The following is a 19,650-nucleotide window of genomic DNA, read 5'->3' as shown; positions in this document are numbered from 1 at the left end:
ATTTTTGTTGTGAAAGTCAAGATTTTGTTCATCCCTTATATTATAATGCGAGTGTAATTATGTAGTAGTTAAAGTATATTTATTATGCAGGAAAACATGAAAGAACCTTCTAAATTCTAATTTGTTTGTTTTCTTTAACAGTTGAAGAGCAATGTTGTGAGTTTGGACAGTCACATAAGCCAGTATGTTAAAATTTGCAACGAACAAAAGAAAGAGGTATGTTAAAAATGTATTGTTAAAAGTTTGGAAGATAAATTGCTATAACTTCGAATACAAAAAATGTCTATGGGATTGAACCTATGAGGCAATATTGTACTAATTCTCCTATACAGCCTTTTGAAGTAAGAAAGTTTTGTCTTCTACAAGGAATATCACCTACTACCGTTAGTAAAGCTTTTCAAGGCATAAGCACAGAATGATAAGGTTAAAGAAACGGAAACAACTATATTCCAAAGGTACCTTTTTGTTTTAGATCCTAATGTTGAAAGAGAAACTGAGAGAATATGAAGAAAAGCAAGCAAGCATTCCGGAAAATCTTACAGCTGCGACGCTTCCAAACACCCAGCAAGCAGAAATACAAAGGTAAATTAATCACAGTACAATCCCGCTTAGAAATGGGAGTTTGCATAGCTTGTAAAAGTATTTGTAAAACAAACTTCATGTTTTCAATATTTATTTCCTCATTTTTAACATTGCTTTACTTAAACTAGGTGTGGGTTTGCATAACTTATCGCTCCTTTCCAGAACAACTTGGTGGTGGATTTAAAACAAACCCAAAGTCATGTACTTGAAGTATCCTGATATTAACCTTCTATTAATAGAATAGAAACAAAAACTTCCTGATAGATCTGTCTATGGAACAGTCACACTTGGAGGATGATAGAATTCCATTTCACAAGACTCTTAAAACTAGGCAGAGTCCTTTAATAACAGGAAGAAAAAAATCCTGTTTTCTGGTAGGAAGCTTATCTTCATAACCCCAAAAAAGTGAAAGTGTCTTACAAGAGAAAGTTACAATAGTTTTATATTATTGGTAAACTGGTCAAGATCTAGACTTTTAAAATCAAGAGGATACATTTTGGTGAAACAGTAGAATATTTAGTTATATTTTTTTTAGTAACTCTAGAAGCACGTTACCAAACAGAACTTGGCAGTCTCTTGCATTATGCAAAAATTCCAAAACTACACTGTTCTAATGGTGGTGTTTCTACTCACAGTCTAGTTCAGTTACTTTAGTAATGTGTGTGTGTATGCATGTGCAGGAAGTGACCACGTGCACATGGCAGGGAGGAGCGTATGAATGCTAGCTTTCAGCAAAGCTACTTAACAGCTCATTTTTGTGGATAGAATGTAGTTTGTGTAAGTGAGAGCAGCTGCTGCTGCTGGCAGATACTACTTCAGTAGTATCTTTCCAGCAAGGTTTAAGAGAGGCAAGAACTTGAAGCTCTTCTTTCCACAGAGAGTGTAATTTGTTTGTAGGTTCCTTTCTATTGCTTTAATGTTTCGTGGTCTTTTATTTCCTCTTGGTGATGTTTTTGTCTATCTTTTCTGATGTGACAGTCCTCTCATAAGAACACACACAAAGTAACAAATTGAAGCATGTGAGATGTGAATTTGTTACAGAAGGCAATCTATTCCATAAGAAGGTTAGGTTTTGGTGTGAAAGTCTTCCTGGATCTGACTCCGCATATCTCATCACATATTTCTGAGATATTGACCTAGGTTTATTCAGTTAAAGTTTTTTGTGTTGGCTCTCTGAATGTAGTATTTTTTAAACTGGAAAACCTGAGGCAAAATTATAAACCCATTCAAAGCAAAATGCTCTGTAACTGAGCATTTTACTGGCATTCCGGAGGTTTCAATAAATGTCTTGAGTTATTTAATTTTAATTTTCAAAAGTAGTGTAGGTTTGAGTCACATTGAGAGTTCTGACAGATTTCCTGCGTATTTTTGCACTGTACATTTTTAAGGTTAACTAAATTTCCTGTGATTTGCCCTCTGTTTCATTTGGGATGTGTGTGAGAAGAATCAGTTGAGGGTAAGTCTTTTCAAAATGCTGGACATCCTGACATGTATGCCAAGATTTGGTCAGAATGTTTGGGTTTTAATGTTCTGGGAGATCCACAGAGATACATATAAGGCTATCCCATTCCCACTGGGTATCAGCAATAAAGTGAATGTTCCATTTTCTTCTTCCTCATAAGGATCCACCTGGTGTGGGTGATGAGTTGATTTCCCCCACAAAACAGGTTTTACAGGTTGTTTTTACAGGTTTTGGAGATACTCTGTCTACTCCCTTGCGTTTGGGACAGGGTAGAGCACTTCATCCACAATCCTGTTTCAGTACAACTGCCTGTGGCTTTTGTTTCACTGTTATCTGGAAGAGACTCACTGATTACACCGCTTGCTCAAATCCAAAGGTCATTCCTGCTCCCTTTGTTGTCTAAGGCTTGGAGATGTAATGTCTGTCAACCTTTAAGCCTTGAACCTGTTCAGGTAGACAGTGGACACTGGCTTTGGAACTGTCACTGACAGGTCCACAGGCTCTTTGAGACTAGGTAGTCCAGCAAGTTCATAACCTGGATATACCTACAGGATCACTTTGTCATATTTAAGTGAAGAAGAGAGGGTAAAAATAACTCCATAAGAATAGAAGTGTGCTTATTGAAAGAGTCAATGCAGCTCAAGGCAGGAGTTTTGCAGAGGCATCTATACTTGACGCTATATTTGGGACACTGATGACTGTACACAAAAGGCTGACTTACTGGTAATAGTTCCTCACAGTGACTGTACATAGAATCAGAATCCGCAGCCTCTCAGATTATGCCCAGGGTTTTACTGTGAGGGAAACTGAGAGGATTCACCCTCATCTCTTAATTGCTGCGTTTCCCAGGCAGCTGGGAGGAGGAACTATGTTTCTATGGATACTAAGGAGGGAACAATATCTCCAATCAGTTATTCAGTGGACATGATTGCATAGATAGTAGCAGTGTAGGGTAAAGAACTCTGATGCTCTGCAGCTGACTATTACAATTCTTAAAGAAATATTATTTCTAAATTCTGTGTGTTGAAGTACTTATTTTTACCTAGAAATGACAGTATTTGCTGGATGCTTTTATGTAAAACCATTTAATTTCTAAGAATTCTTTTGTTAATTCTTTTTGGTTTTAAATGAGAGTAATAAGACACTGGAATAAAGGAGTCAGAGTTACTCAGACTTTAGACTATAAAATACTGAAACATACTGGCAAGAAGTCAACTACATAGTTCAACTTGCTCCCTAGTTGAACCTGTGTGTTATTTATGGAGTATTTACGGTGTGGTACTTAATTTTATGATTTTTATATTAAACACTGTATAATGATCTCAAATGATGCATATCTTCAGAACATTTCCATGTTAAACTGTGCCTTATGTAAAGTTCTAATAAGTCAATAGGGTGTTATGAAATGGCATGTATACAAGGTTGGTTATTACTGTGATATACAGTATCTTCTATCACAGAATCATAGAATGATTTGGGTTGGAAGGGACCTTAAAGATTGTCTAGTTAAAGCCCCGCTGCCATGGGCAGGGACACCTTCCACTACACCAGGTTGCTCGAAACCACATCCAAACCACATTTGGGCTATGCTGTACTGCTTTTTCAGTATTCAGGAGTGAAATGAAAGAGCACCACTTCTGAAACTTATATTGCATCAAGCTAATGCTTCCAGGCTTTCTCCTTGTCATTCTGATTTGCATTGCAGACTAGGCATAATCAGAATATGAGGCCATGTAAACATTGGTTTCCTTGGAATAACTTCTAAGTACCTTCTATCACAGACTTGGTTTCTTTCCCCTATTAGTGTAGTTTAACATGTGTTAAAACACGATCCACGTTCTGATTTTTGTGGACCATTAGTGATCAAAATTGTACAACGGAACTTGAGAGAAAGTGAGCAGCTAAAGACTCTTGTGGCTTTTCTTTTTTTTTAAGGGCGATTTAGTGTGTCTATGGTAACAATCATCTGATCTGTTTAATGAATTGGCATAAGAAGTAGAGAACCTAAGTATGTAGTATCTATTGGAGGCGGAGATGTGAGGATGTTCCAGATGTCTGTCTTGAGGGTTTCAGCGGTATCTTCATAAATACAAGGCTTATTTTTAGTGACCCCTTCAAAGTTTCACATCCTGTTTCCGGTTCAAGTATATAAAAATCTGTACTGATGTACTGACCCTTTTAGTGCTCACTGAAAACAGGCTTACTTTTTTATGTTTACTTTATTTGCTTGGAATTGCAAGTTCCCTTTCTAAAGGAGGTGATCATAAAAGTCTTAAGTAATCTGTTACTTATTCTTATCCTTTGGTTCTATTAGATACAAACAAATCCTTAAAAATGTGTTTGCAAACCGTGAGGAAATCAGAAAAGAATACCTCAAGTTGGAAATGCAACTGAAAGAAAATGCATTGAAGACATATTACCAGAAACAATGTCATGAACAAATTCAACTGATGTGCTCTGAAGAAAGAGTAGAAAGGGTGAGTTTTATATGCTGCAGTACAAGGTATCAGCTCTCTTAATTATACTAACTAATTTATCATTAGTAATGTATGAATTTTGCTTAAGCAAATGTATAATTCTTTAATGCTGAAATATTTAATTAAAATGGGACAGACTACTTATCACTCGGATAACGTTTTCTGACAACATAGTAGTAATGCCAGCTGTGTTTTTTTCCACAGTGCATGGATGCGTGCTTATTGCTGCTAATTGTGAAAGCTTTTCAATTTGTCCTTAAGTAGATTGATTGCATAGTTACTTAAGACCTGACTAGACTTAGGAGACTCATCGTGCTCTTGTCAAAAACCATGTTTATGTACATATGGTACAGCCATTGAAGCTCAGTAATCTATTTGTGTTTCATAAGGAAATGCATAATTTTGGGCTAAACGAGAGTTATTATTATCATTGGTGTTTTCATTTGTCACCAGAAAGATGTTTGGATAGCTGCTTAAAGACTGAGTCATGTCAACTGAACTAATTACACTTAGTTGCCTTGAAGTTGAAGAGTCTGGGGGCTAAGTATGAGCAAGTGCTGTTGTAGAGCATGAAATGCTTGTGTCTTTCTAGAAGAATCAAAGTCGAAATAAGTAAGCATGGTTAGACAGTATCTCAATTTTTCTGATAAAAGTCACCTGAAAGGAATATATGTCTTATGTACAGGTGAAGTTGAAGGTGGGGCTGATCTTGCTTAGTCACAGTAACAATCTGTATTTGGCCAAAAATGAATTTCATATGATTGTTTTTTTCCTAGTGATTCACATGAAAATTTGTCCTTAAACAAATGTCAAAGTGCAAATAAATCACATATTTTTGGTTGTCATTAATGAAGATATTTCAAATTACTAATGTGTACTAGAATTCTCTTTTATGCCAAAGAAACTCTGAAACAATATTTTCTGTTTGTGCCATATTTCTAAATGCTGCTTACACTAGAACATAGATGTGTATCTACTCATAATGATGAGGTATACCTTGATAGGCTCTTTTGTATGAATTCTTTTATGAGGTGATTTAACTTTGATTTTGAGTGTTGGCAGTGCTTCACTCAAATGTTGGTTTTGCCATCAGCTAACTTGTAAATATGATTTATAGGACAGTGACTCTTGATCCTTTGTAAATGTGATGCCTTATTTATCAATGAGAGTCACTGTAGTAGTAAAATTAAATGTCCATTTGTGACTACTTTACAACAAATTGGTTTTTAATTTGGAACCCAGGCATTTGATTACCAAAGTGATTATCACATTTCCCTTGTGGACTGTAATGCTTTTGTTCTTCCTTTAATTTTTACACATTTGTTGTTGGGTTTTCTCTCTTGAAAATATATACCGTTAGGCTGCAGGAGTATTTCTGAAATATTAATTTTTACGATAAAAGTTTTACTTCTAAAGTATTTCTGTGACAATTGTCTGTGCTCAGTAACTAGATATGATAATGATTTTAGGTAACTTAACATGAAGCAAATGATATCTTATCTATACTTGAACAACCCCAGTTTGCACACTAATTTAAAACAATTTCAGAAAGAAGGAAAAACTCCAGTATGAGTTTAGGTTACCTTAATCCTTGTTCTTAAAAATGCTTTCTTGTTGCAAAACTTTTGCAACAGTTTATCTTGGGAAATTCAGTTCATCCTGGACTAATAAGTCCTTCGCATTTTCTACATAACTGACCCTGTTTGCAGCTTTTTTGGAAATAGAATGTTGCCCATTTAAAGGGCCTGTTTAAGTCTTCCTGCCTAATGCCTGTTTCTCCCACTTGTTACCGTATTTCTGCATCCATATTGTTTTCCTTTTGCTTGCAAGGTATCCGTCACAGCAATGTTAGCCAGAAAGCCTTTGTGCCAATAGGAGAACATGTTCAGAGCATTCCTCTTTGTATGGAAACATAAAAAGCTAACCTGTGCCCTGTGTTATAGTTACTTTTAACTGTCTTGGAGAGGTTAAGGAAGTCTGCTCGGTTTTGACCTATTTTATCTTGAAAGTTTTTGCACCAGTCATGGAATCTGTTTTACAAACTTTTTTTATTTTTTTATTTTTAAAGGCATGGCAAAAAACTGCTGGTGCTTTTTTGATAGACTTTAAAAAATATATATTAGGTTTTAAGTTGTTCCTACATTTCTGATTGCCTTTTTAACACTATTTTTACTGTCTTGAAAAGGAGCATATTCCTAGGAAGCCATCAGTCAGTCCAATCATGGTTTCAGTATTTCTGCTTACTGCAATTGCCCATGCTGGATTCAAAACGACTTGTTGAATATGTCCCAGTTCTTCAGCCCAGGAGGGATGATTTCTTCTGTGTCTCTTGTGGTGTTTTTTTAATGACAAAATACAGTAGCAACCCAGTTCCTACTGTGTTCCAGAGGGGGTTGTTAGAGCTAGCACACATAACCATACTTCTTCTGTTGTAACATATCCTTTATTCCTTGGAACATATGGGATGGGTTCATCAAATGTTGGGATGTTATCAATACCACCTTCAATCCTAATAGCTCTCCTGCACTGTGTAAAAGCTGATGAATGCAAAATAATGCATTTGAATTTCTCTGCTTCAGCAGTCCTGAACATTCTCCCCTAGCCTCAGTGATCAGAGGGAGCCAGCGATCATTGCAAGCTTTAGTCTGCCAGTTAACTCTTCCTCCTGGTATTTTCTCTAAGGAATGGGTCCTTTATGAAGTGACTGTCTTCTCTGGATCCTCTTAGCAGCTAAGGCAGTCTAAAGGAAAAGAAAAGGGCAGTTCTGGCCAGAATGTAGTCTTAGACCCTGGCAAGTTGCCTGGAGCATGCACGTAGTTCAGGTGTTTCTACCATGCCGTTTCTGTATGCCATGTGTTGAAATAAGCATTTTGGAAAAGTCGGCTTAAGAGGTGCAATCTGCATCTCTCCACATACTGTTCCTGTTTCCTACAGTATGTTCAGAAGGGCACCAGACAGATTAATTTCTGCTTTACGGGAGGTACAGAGTTGCTTATGACATTTTATAATAGAACTAATTTGGCTTGCTGTTCTAAATATCTACATTTATTCTAATTAATGAAGTTTTCTTTAGGTATTAAATTTGGAATGTATGGACATAGAGATTTAGGTTATATGATATTTAAAAAATGGGTTCTATAACTTTTTGTTGACTGTGGCAGTATACTTCAAATGTTTGTGGGTTTGGGTTTTTTAGCTAAATAAATTCAGGCAAAGGTTAACTGTGAACTCTTGCTGAAGAGCTCTATGGCCAGTGGAGTCTGACCTAATTTTTAAAGTATACTGCTAACTATAGTTGTCCGCTGAATAGGAAGTCTTCTGTGCCTTGTTACGACACTTACCCTACTCATACCCAGCTTACTGCTGCTGGTTTTGTACCTTTTTGCTGTGAGATTTCAGAGAAGCATCGGAGGAATCTTGGTACTTGGAGATAGAGGGTTTTCAATTTGCCAAATACTTTGTCCTTTAGCAGGCTTTTTCTAGGACATAATGCCTTAGGAAAGCAAAGCAAATGAAATTTCTTCATGCTTGAGTTAGGTAATGTTACATTTAGAAGTGTGTTTGTATTTGCACGTGTAGTTTTTCCAGTCTTTCCAACGCAAGATAAATATGGCCTAGAACACAAACGGATCAAATCCATTGAATTGTTCTTTAAAGGTGTAATCGAATGACTGTAGCGTAATCTGTTGTAAAGGCTTCCAGTAAAAAGAAAAAAAGATAAATGTTTAAATGCAGTTCGGTAACGACCATAAGGAGAATGTGCTACTTCGCTTGTTTTAAACTGGTCAAAAATGCAAAATGTTTGTTATGCCCAGTTGAGTATAAAGGTATGGAAAAAACATCTTTTTATACAAAAATGTTTGTGAACATTATTTGAAAGTTGTTCCCTCAAATGCTGATTTTTAGGCCACTTGCAAGACGGATCAAAGGCTTGCAAGGCTTAGAACTCACTGTGTACACATGCAGAAGAAGAAAGAAGAGGAGGTCAAACATTTTGAGGAAAATACCGATTGGCTGCATCGAGTTGAAAATGAAATGCGCCTCCTGGGTCAAGATGGTTGTATTCCAAAGGTAAGATGACTTTCATTTCAAGGGCAGATTTCATGTGTTCTAGACAACATCTGATTTTAATAGACTTTTTTTTTTCTCTCTTAGTCTTTCTTTTACTCATGGCTTCTGCCATTTTTCCAGGGTGTTTTCAAATTTTAGTGTTAGCTGTTTCTGTTCTGCCCTAAAAACTTCAATGTTTGTGCAAGTATTCCTTATTCATGAAAATATACAATTACATACTAAAATGCATGTTAAAGTGGATTAAGCATGCTATGGCTGAGCTGTTCAGATGGCTGCCAGAGTGTTGATCCTGCTTGTGGCCATACACTTCTAATCTTGCTTTTACAGTAGCTCCCTATGCTCATTGAACCACGTGACAATCTAATTCTTAGCCTGGCCAAAAAAAACTTTTTTTTTTGTAGGGTGCTAGAGGAGGAGAGGGAAGGGGGAAAGAGCAGTGGTCTGCCAAGTTTTAGCCAGTAGACTCAGAAGGGAAGGGAAGCAGATGAAGGTCTGTGCAAGAGCAAGAGGAAAAGAAAGGTTGTTCTTCCCTGCCTCTTAGTTTCAGCCAGCAATTGGAGTGGCTTAAATGACAGTGTAATAAGCACTTATGTGGCTCATATAATGGATTATATTTCAATACCTGTATTTTTACTGGGTTAGTAAAATGTGTTGATACTTAAAAAGAAATTAACTTAAGATATTTCAAAGGGGATACTGGCATCTCAGGAAGACGACTGAATACAGTTGAAGACTTGTCCTAGACAATGTCACTTAAGTTTAGATGTGGAGCAAGTACACAGGAAAGAAGGCAAACATATATCAAACATACATTTGGGGCATGCATAGATAAGCATATGTGTGTGCCTGTTGGAATCTTAATGCTAATTACAGTATACCTACAATTGGTCAAAGTAATCTACAAAGCAATATTCATGCGTGTAAATAAAATTCAGTCAATTCATACTTTTCTACCATAAAACTTCATTATATTATAATAATATAGGTGCATTGCATCTTTACTTTTCAGTGTAGGATGAATTAATATTATTTTTACTCTGTATTTTAGTTTCTCTCTACCAATTTTCAGTTGTCAGTTTCTTTTCTTGCTAATTTCCCAAGGAACTCAGTAAAGATCTGCGGTGTTGCCACTTAAACCTAGAAATTAAGGACCTGAAAGCCCAGATAGAGCACATGTTATCTCTGGTGTCCCTTCAAGTTCAACATTATAAGCAGACAGAAAAGTAAGTACGGTTTCATAGCAGACACTGTAAGACTTCTATTCTGACATTTGTAACTTCAGACGGCATATATGTAGAATTTAGTTTTAGTTGAAAAAGAAGCAAGACTTTTCTTGAACTTTTTTTCTAGATTAGAATTGTTTTTTCTTAAGCAAAACCGTATGTTAAAAAAATAAACACTTAATAAATCTTGGTCTGTATTTACCATTGTTTAACAGAAACTGCAGGTATATTCTAGTGCTTCTTGTTTCTATTTAATTTTCTTTGCATAGTTTTTAAAAATTGTTCAATAGATCAAGGTGTCTTATTTTAGTCTTCTGTGTTGAACAGCAGTATAGGGTTTTTTAATAAATGTGTTCTCTTTTAATTTCTTGAACTGTAGGCATTAATTTACTTGTATTAAAAATTTATAATATTAAGATCTTTGATAGAGTGAAAACAGCTGAATTTGGTTGTAAGCATCAGCTCTTTTTCCATTATCTATCTTTTGAAAGTGTTGAGAGACTAGCTTTCAGAGTGTGTCATAAGGAGTAGGAAGTAATTGCAAATCTGTTTGGTAAATAAATATATTAAATTTGTAATAAAATCATTCCCAAGTGAAACAACCAGCTTTTCTTCTACCTTTGGAGGAAAGGCTGTTGCCATAAGCATTACAAAAAGTAATATGTAAACCTGCAAAAATGAAAGCAAAATTTTTAAAGCTACATTATTATTGCAGTTATATCTTTGGGGTTTTATATAGGTATCCCTTTCCCTATTGCTTGAACCTACTGTTTAGTCTTGCAACTAACTGCACAGTTAACGGATGTCTGTATTCAGGTAGAATTTCTAAACTTATTGTTACTTTAATTTGGTTTACAATTGTGTGTGCATTTTAGTATATTCCGTTATTTAGGTAAAGATCCTAGTATCTAAACTTATTTGCACGAGGCTTCTAATAAGGTTCTTTGCACATCTAATTGAGATGTGCATGGCTTAAACCACTTAATTTGGTTTATATTCTTTGTTTATCCGATGCTTCATTTTAGAAAGTCAGAATTCAGTCAAGATCTATACTGACTATATTTCTGTGGTGGTTGAGGGTCTGAACGTCTTGGACACTGAGGAAAAACTATACCTAGTTAATGATTAGTGAAATGCAAGATTTTGCAAAGGGAAAAATCACTCTAGTCATGAATATTTCTTCTCAGTGTCATGGTGTTCCTGCAAAATAAATTAAATGACACAGCAGAACATGGTGGGGGGCTGGGGCTGAGGGAGAAGGCACCACCACCACCCATATTCCTAACAGTGACAGTGCTGGTATCAGATTAGTTATGATTTAGTCATATTTATCTTGCCTGTTGTTGTTTTACAGAGTGCTAGTTACTTTGCTTCCAGTTCTTCGCAAGCAATACCTGACTTTGAAAGAAGCTGGGTTGACAAATAATTTAACTGAGACTGAATTTGGGGAGGTTGAGCAGCTGATTGAAAGACAAAAATCAGTAGTTTGGGCAGACCAAACTGAAGAGAAGGAACAAAATAAAAACCATCAACTAGAGTTGTCATCTGTCTTCGTATTCCCACAACTTGTGCACAGACCAAACACCCCATGCCGTAAGTATATGATTTGTTCTCTGTTGGAAATACTTTTGAATATCTCCCGCAAGAGCTGTATGTCATTCATAAACACAGTGGATGTACACATCTGCAAATCCTGAAGCCAGCTGTACAACTGAGCCTCAAGACCCACTTCCTGTAAGTTATATACCTTTCTTGATTGGATATAGGAAAGAAATTTACTTTTGCAATGGCTAGACACACTCTGCCAACAGGTAACTCCCTCCCTTTTCTTCTTAAAAAGTACCCTGTGTATTAATGTTCCTAGATCCTATGAGTATGATTAATAATTCCATTTGATTCTTTTGCATTACATTGATGGAAAAGGAATCATTGTGTTAATAAGTATTATTCTGTTAGCAATTTGATATGTTAAGCAGTTACTACAGTTTTGCACAGTTTCAATTAAAAGCTTTGAGGGTGATGAGATTTCCCATAAATTAATTGCAGATTAACTTTGAATCAATTAGTGCAATATTTTGTAAGTTTATTTTTTCAAGAAACGAAGGATTCACCATTTCTACCATGAAATTCACTGCCTTGATGTATCCTCATGGCCCTACTTTTCCCCCCATAACTCTGTCTCACTGCTTTTCTTGTTTCACTGTAAAGCGAGTTGCTCTGGAGCGTAGCCTGGGTGAAAAGGGATGAAGAATCCTTACAGAAGGCAGTGGTCTGATGGGTGACAAGCAAAATCTTGGCCTGACAGTGCAGCTGCTGTGGGCCAGTGCTTGTATCTTATCCTCTGGGAAGGCAGCACTCGCCACACTGGGGCTTTCCGGTTGCAGTCAACAGTCCAAAACACTGAAAGACATCCATGGGTAACAAGGGAAAATCAGATACATACTGCTTCAGCTTCTCAAAAGGGAAAAGCGTTGACCCCTGTGAAATGGTTTGCAAACTTTATTTTCCTTCTCTCTGAAGGCTTGCATGCTTTTGTACTTCCTATTCCACCCGTGCTAGTCAAGGATTCAGTAAGGTTAAAAGCAGTTGTTGCCCATTTCTCCTTCCCACTTGGAGTGAGGGCAGTGGACCTCAGCTGATTATAGTGTTCTTCCACTCTGCTCCATTCTTATTTCCCATAAAGAAAGAAATTGGATGTGATCTTGGCTTGCTGGCAGTCTTTTGGAAAATCATGGCAGTGATAAGTACCTGTGGTGTTCAGTAGCATTGTGTTTCTTACAATGCTACTGTCATACCATAATGGAAATATATTCTGCAAAACTTTATGAAAGGTATTCAAATAAAAGGTAGTGATTTTCTTTTCTTTTATCCTTTTAAAAAAATATATATAATTTTAAAAAATGGTTTTCTAGTCAGATTACTCTGTTACGGCAAAGCAGATTAGCAAAGGGTCTGGAGGTTGGGTTGTTTCCTGCTGTAATTCATCTAAGAATTCAAATACTGTAACATTTTATTTCCAGCGCTAGAACACAAGAATCTGAAGTGCTAGAATTAGGTGATTTTTTGTAACAAGAACTGCTTATTTCAAATGGTTTCATGCGTGTATATATGCCTATATTTTCACTTATAATTTAAACTGATTATCTGCTTGAAATTTGTCATTTTTATTATATAAAAAACCCTAAACTCCTAAAAATGGCCTTTATAACATCTGAAGACTGGTTTTGTGGAGGTGTAAGTCTGACTGAAGAAGGAAAGAAATACAGACTTCTCTAAACCACTTGTAAATTAAGAGTTCAGTTCTCATGTGCCATGGAGTTTTAAGTTGGAGACTGGTGTTTTATATCTGCAAGACAAACATGAAGCCATGCTCCTGACTGGTGGTTATTTTATATCATAGCCATATGGTTTGTTTTCCTTTTAGAGGGACTTTTTTTTTTTTTTCTGGAAGAGTAGGTAGGGAGATGTACCCAAATACAGGTAGAAAGAAGTTACCCACTTAGAGTGCTTTCATTTATTGTTTTTCCTCTGTTGAGCACAAAATAAATGCAGTGAAATAGCTCTTCTACCACTGTTGGTTTGAATTACCATTTGAAATATGTTGAACTGTTATGGAAATCAATTGTGCAGAATGTATATAGCAAACTATTAAGAAAAAACATAAATCAGGAAAAATAATTAGCATGGGGAAAAGTGTAGTACAAGGGCAACATCGCAATCAGAAATAGGAAGGATGTAGTGATTTCTTTTTTACTTTAAAGATGAAATAAATTATTCAAGAATCCAATTCCTTTTCCCTAAAGTCATCTCAGAAGTATGCTTGGCAAATGTTAGCAAGAGCTGACGTAAGAACTTAGTGAACAAATAAAAGGTAAGATTTATACAGATCCCTCACACCTTTGTTGCATTGATATTATATTATTTATGGTTTGTTCAAGATGTTAGGAAGGAAATAGTGTTTTGCACCAAGATGAAAAAAAAAACCCACAAACCAAAAACATGAGCCATGTGCTACACAGTGGTCATTATTCCCAATACAAAAATCTGTATTGCACATATAATTGCATGGACTTTAACTTGTCAGCAGGAAAGAGCAATGAAGTTCATGTCTTGTGATTTGATTCTTACTTTCCATGTTGTAACTTGAGAGTAGCAATTTTTTTACATCTCACATTTAATATAAGTGTCACCTTGTGTTAGTATCTTAGAAGTTTCTTTTCTAAATAAACTGGCGGAGAGGGTAGAAAAGTTAATTTGTGGCAATGTAATGTTTCTTTCATATGAAACATAAGTCTGGAGCATCTTAGAGGAAGAGTGTACTAGGTCTGCTGGTAACAAATGTGATGTATTGCTTTTGAACCTAGGTTAACACGTATTTGAAAGAATATTTTTTGACATAAAATCCCTCTGCAAAAATGAGATACTACTCCTATAGAAAACAGTAAGATTTAGGAGGAAAACAGAAATTCCTCTTCAGTGTAAGTTTATGAAGTTAATTACATGTCTTCTATCAAGTAAAAAGTATTAAGGATGTGTGTACTATCCTTGCATTATCTGTATTTGGAAATGTCCAATTAATTAACAAACTACAAGTGACTGTTTAGTCACCATGCATTTGAAGTGGTAGCAATGCAGAAAAACACCTGTACTTGAAAGAAACTACTGTATTCTGTGTCTCATAAAACAAGAGCCACTAATCGTTGCATGAAACTTTTTTTTAATGACACTAACCTTTTGCTGGCAGTCTTTTTAAGCAGAACTGTGATACTGTTTTAATGCAAACAAATCTTTATTGAGTGTTATAACATAAAACTTGAAGCATTTTGTCACACAAATAATTTTTCTGATTGTAAGCACTGTCCCCAAAAGGCTGAAGCAGCTAAATTATATCTATGGAATAGGAAAAGCTCTGAAAGCATGGCCTTAACTTCTCATGGATTTCTTGAGAATTAACTACATTCCAGTAGCTGATGCTGAAGAAGGAAGTCAAAGTAGTAATCGATATGGAAAAAGAATCTAAAAAGAGTAAAGGGAAGGATAGCAAAGGTGAAAAGGTAGGGATTTTTATTCCAGGTTTTGTTGAAAGTCTCTTAAAGAAGATTTGAAAAATAAATTCCAAATGAGCTTACTTGATTGGATGAAGTGGGTTGGATATTACTTTGTTATAAGAACCTTACTTCTCTCAGGAGTTTCAAAATACTGAATAATTTCAGCTGAATTCCAGTAGCACATATATCTTGGTTTCTAATAAAGATTCCTTCCTTGGAAAGGATCTCCTGTGTATTAAGTAATATAAAGTCATAGTGGGAAAGGAAAAGATGAAGACATTATCTAGCCGTTCATTTAACATCTGTTTATACAGTTTTCAAGATAGTAAATTCTTGTGCTTAAAAAAGTCTGATTTTTGGTGAAAGCTTTGCCAAAACGCATATAGTGCTTCACTACAGGAATAGACCTCTGTATATTTTGCTTTTCCTTTAACTTCGAAAGCTTTAAACACCACCTGTAAAATGGCTTGCTCTGAGAGTCAGAGGTGTATATTACTAGCTGACTGTTAATCAACAACCTCATCCAATCAAGTAATAATTTAGTCATCTGTCTACACTAGCCTTACCATGGATACTAGAAATAGCTCTTAAAAATTCTCGATTTGTCCTAAGCTCATCTTTCTTGCTCGTCAGATTTCTTTAGACAGTGCTATATTAACGCAGATATGCATGGCAATTAATTTGATCTAACAAACAATTGTTTTGCAGTGCATGCTAAAGCATTCTAAATGTAATGATTCAAGGAGTACTTTGTAAAGAACTTAACAGAATATCCAAGTCTTAAATTTCTGATTGCGCTTATTGGATGTGATTTATTTTTTTTCTACTACCAATACTTCAGGATTTTTAAAATAAAATACCCTCAAATTTAATGTAAAATGAAACATTTGAATATTTGAATTGTCACTTAATTTCAAGTTAAGTAAAAACAAATTTAAAGTATTTGCACAACATTAATTTATCCTACTGAGTGTACTCATCTTATGCTTTTTTAATCACTGTTCTTGGTAATTTAATTTTTGTTTCTGAAAATATGACTGAAAGCACATTACTTTAAGAACATCTGCTCTTGCTCCCTTTCATGGTGAAGCCTTAACATGAGATTCCCGTAACATGTTTTAATCATACTTTCTACTCTATATTATTAGAGAAGATATTTTGGAAGCAATTGTTTCATCAGTCTATACTTGTGTTTCTAAGCATCCACCCATGCTACTTGTTCAACCATAATTATAAATCAGAATTGTTGTTTTGCAGAGGAAATGCTAGTTTTCCACTATCATTTTTGTTTACAAATAGGTTAACATTTTAGATTAAGCTTGTGTATGCTTCACGAAACCATATATGTGCAACCTCAGGAACAATTATTTATATCAAGGAAAGTACAAGCTCTGAAGACATGTTCATCTAAAAATGTATTTGTGCCCTCATGCTTGAGTGTTGGTTAATGGAGAGCCATACAGTATTCATAGAGTATGGACGGACATGTGGAGACCTCTGACGGGTATTTGCAAGTATTTCTGTGAATGGGAAAGTTCTTGGCATTGTTTCAGGCATCCCATTTCCAGAAGCCTTACTGTACATTACCATTGAGAGAATGGAATTGATTTACGGGGGGGGGGGGGGGGGGGGGGGGAAACAACCCAAAAAGCATCCATTACCTCCCCTTGTCACAAACATCTGAAAGTAAAGCTAATGTATTATTTTGCATGGCAGGAAAAATTGGGATGCAGTTGCATGTAGTAAAAGACTTGATTAAAATTAGGAAAGGCATGTGTCTTGTGTGTAGGAAAGACTTGTCTTCTATTGAGCAGCGTTTTCATGCTGTCCTATATGACTTTTAAGTATTTTTTTTCTTGTAGTACACCTGACCACTGGGAATTGCAAAAATGCAGCGTGGATTCTAGCCTTTTTCAGTTCATAGCAGCTGTTTGCAAAACTGGTCACTGCAGTGATGCCTTGGGTCGCATGAATATTAAATAATTGAAATACACTCATTAGACCTCATTTGCAATTTGGAATTCCATGAGTCAGTTGTTAAAAGAATGAAAATGTATGGTTAGTATTGTAATTGGATCAATCATTTGTAGCCCAGAAATGTTTATTGAAATGAATACATTAATATTTAATTTCCCTTTAGCAGAACAGCCTGCTAGACTTAATTTAGCACAGTTTCCAGAAATAATCCCCTTATGTATGTATTAACATGAGTTCCAGAAGAAGAAAAAGTCTTGGCCATTATTTTGTCCCAAACATCAATTAGAACTAACCCAATTCATCAGGGTCATTTTGTCATTGAACCCTACTCACTTGCTGGGACTCTTGTTTTACAGATTCTGCATTCTGCTTTTCATGTTAACTCAAAGGGCTGTAAATATCTAATAATGCTGGGTTTCTCTCCTGAATCTGCTTTTCTGAGTTGTATTTTGAGACAGATAATACAACAAACTCATGACCAAAACCACCTCATACTATTTGATGGAGGGTGGTTGGTCAGTGGAGGTTGACTTTTATTTCTAATTTACAATTGAATTCCTTAAGAAAAATAGTATCTATCAAGGATTCTGACAATTACCTTTAATAATAATCGACCTGAAATCAAACATGAGCAAATATGTGATCTATTCTCTAAAAAATATTTGGTATAATGCTTATTTTTAAAGAGAAGCATTGTAGCTGTGAAAGCGCTAGCTAAGGAAATAAAACTTCTAATTTTTTTCCTTTTAGGCTAGTCCGAGTTAACTGTGGGTATTTCAGTAAAGCATATACAAAAATTAATCACTACATAAAATAAAAAGTAAATGTAATATCACCGAATCACAGTGATCATTCTGATGTGAAAGATTGAACTGGCCATAAAACATGAAGCAAATAGAAACCATAAACATAGTAATTCCCTTGCCTTATTGTAGAACAGGTTTGGAGATTTTCTTTAGAGCTGGAGTGTGTCTTTCTGTAGAAAAGTAATGACAATGCTTAAGAATTAGCATTAGGCATCCATTCAGGAACTGCTTAGATTGGTTCTTTAAGAAAATATGAGTATAGCCATACTTGGTCCATGCCTGCATTGTCTTTGGTACCCTGCACTTAGTGGCTGGCCAGTAACATGCTCCCAAGACAGACAGCAATACAAGACCAATCTAGAGTCAGCCGACTTGCAGTTTCCAGTTCTGGTGCAATGAGAAATCCCATCGAACCAATTGTAGGTAATAATTGTCAGTAGGTATCTTTTAAGTTTGTCAGGTCTGTATTTTGTAAACCATGTATGTTTACGGGATCTGCCATGCAGCAAGTTCAACAGTATAATTGTTCCATGGGATGCATGGATTGTTCTTACTATTAAAATTAGTAAGTGATATGCATAGGGTATCTACTGTTTGTTACTGCAATAAATAAATAAATTCCTTATTAACGTCCTCAGTGAGATTTTACTAACATATTTTATATTACCTCACCTGTTCCTGTTGTCTCAGTTGTCAGTGTTTACTTATTGGAGTATGTAGGCAGTAAAATAAAGCATATGCTAAAGTATGTAACATCTACATACATACCACCTACAAGCACTCAACAATATCATGTTAAAATTGAGTATCCTGGGAGAAAGCATTGTATGAAATTGTCATACAAATACTTTGGTTTTAGTAGACAAGATCTGCTGTGAAATGAATGTGTCTTCTGCGTTGCTTGAGTACTGGAAGTTCATATTTGCCACTTGAAACTTTCAAGTCTTTTGTTCTGGAACCTTTCCCCTTCTTGAATAGGAGTTAGGGGAACTGGTTCTCCCTAGTTTTAGCTGTCCCGTTGCAATATAAGCCACGTAGTGACCGCATTTTTAAAAAACAGTTTGCTGAATTGTTCAGTGCTTGTTTACACAAAATTATGCTGAAGTTGTTTGAAGTCAGTATTTAGGACAGGCAAGGTATGGTGTTTCAGTTTCGGGCATATTACTTTGCGTCAGCTTGAGTATTAAGTTTTCTCTTTTGGTAAGAATTTTTATATATATAGAGTTTGGAAACATGTCTGTGAGTAGCACTGGTTTTAATAACCTGAAGTAGCCTTTGAAGTACTTGAAAATAGCTTCTTAGAAAAAAAAACAAAACTTTTTTTTAAGGAGAAATACTTTTGATAGGACCATGTGAAGTCATCTGAAATCTACAGGAGTAGTGTTTTTGTAGCAGCTACTGTTACCTGAGCCCATTTTATTTGAACTTCTCAATGGCAGCTGTTAAAAGCACCTGCAAAAAATGAACAACCAGTTTCAGTATCTTGCTTCCTTATTAAGACAAAAATAAAAACACTGGCATTCCTTTATTTTGTAAGTTTAAATGTTTTTCCTGCTATATTTATATTTATTATATCATAACTTCTTGGAGCTATATACTGTAGAACAGCAAGCTAACATGGAACTGGGGTGTTGGGGGTGTGTGTGACACATTCGGCTTAGGTTATTTAGTGAAACCTAGTTAAATATGATGTTGCTGGTGATGTTTTTGTTTACTTTTTTGTTTACTGTGTTAGGAACAATTAAATGCTTTCACAAAAAGCTATGAGAAGGGACACTTCTTGAATATTTTATAGGCTTTCCAACACTTAATGGGCAAGAAAACCTAGTTTTGTTTTACCTTCATTGTAAAATGAGTTTTATTCCAGAAATAGATTTTAAAAATAGGCCTGGGGTTTTACTAACAGCTTATATTTACCCTTATAGAATGGCTGCAACTGTCTTTTTATTAATGTACTTGTATTACAGTATGAAATACTGTTCATTATGATGAAATTCAACAAAT

At 35.5% G+C, this 19,650-nt stretch overlaps 2 protein-coding genes across 2 annotated transcripts in view; one reads left to right on the top strand and one right to left on the bottom strand.

Moving 5' to 3' along the window:
• Window positions 1-19,650, bottom strand: part of METTL15 (methyltransferase 15, mitochondrial 12S rRNA N4-cytidine) — a 188,221-nt gene that overhangs the window by 112,887 nt on the left and 55,684 nt on the right. The window lies entirely within an intron of this gene.
• The window catches only part of KIF18A (kinesin family member 18A), a 41,791-nt gene that overhangs the window by 12,260 nt on the left and 9,881 nt on the right, over window positions 1-19,650 (top strand). The window contains 6 exon segments of the mRNA XM_080405290.1: window positions 142-216; window positions 473-582; window positions 4,359-4,521; window positions 8,428-8,592; window positions 9,694-9,815; window positions 11,170-11,408. Of these exon segments, the coding sequence (XP_080261416.1) occupies window positions 142-216; window positions 473-582; window positions 4,359-4,521; window positions 8,428-8,592; window positions 9,694-9,815; window positions 11,170-11,408 (874 nt within the window).

The sequence above is a fragment of the Falco punctatus genome (genome assembly GCF_963210335.1).
Source record: "Falco punctatus genome assembly, chromosome: 10".
Lineage (NCBI taxonomy): Eukaryota > Metazoa > Chordata > Aves > Falconiformes > Falconidae > Falco > Falco punctatus.
Note: the sequence above shows the minus strand (reverse complement) of the source record. Positions and strands in the feature narration are given on the sequence as shown.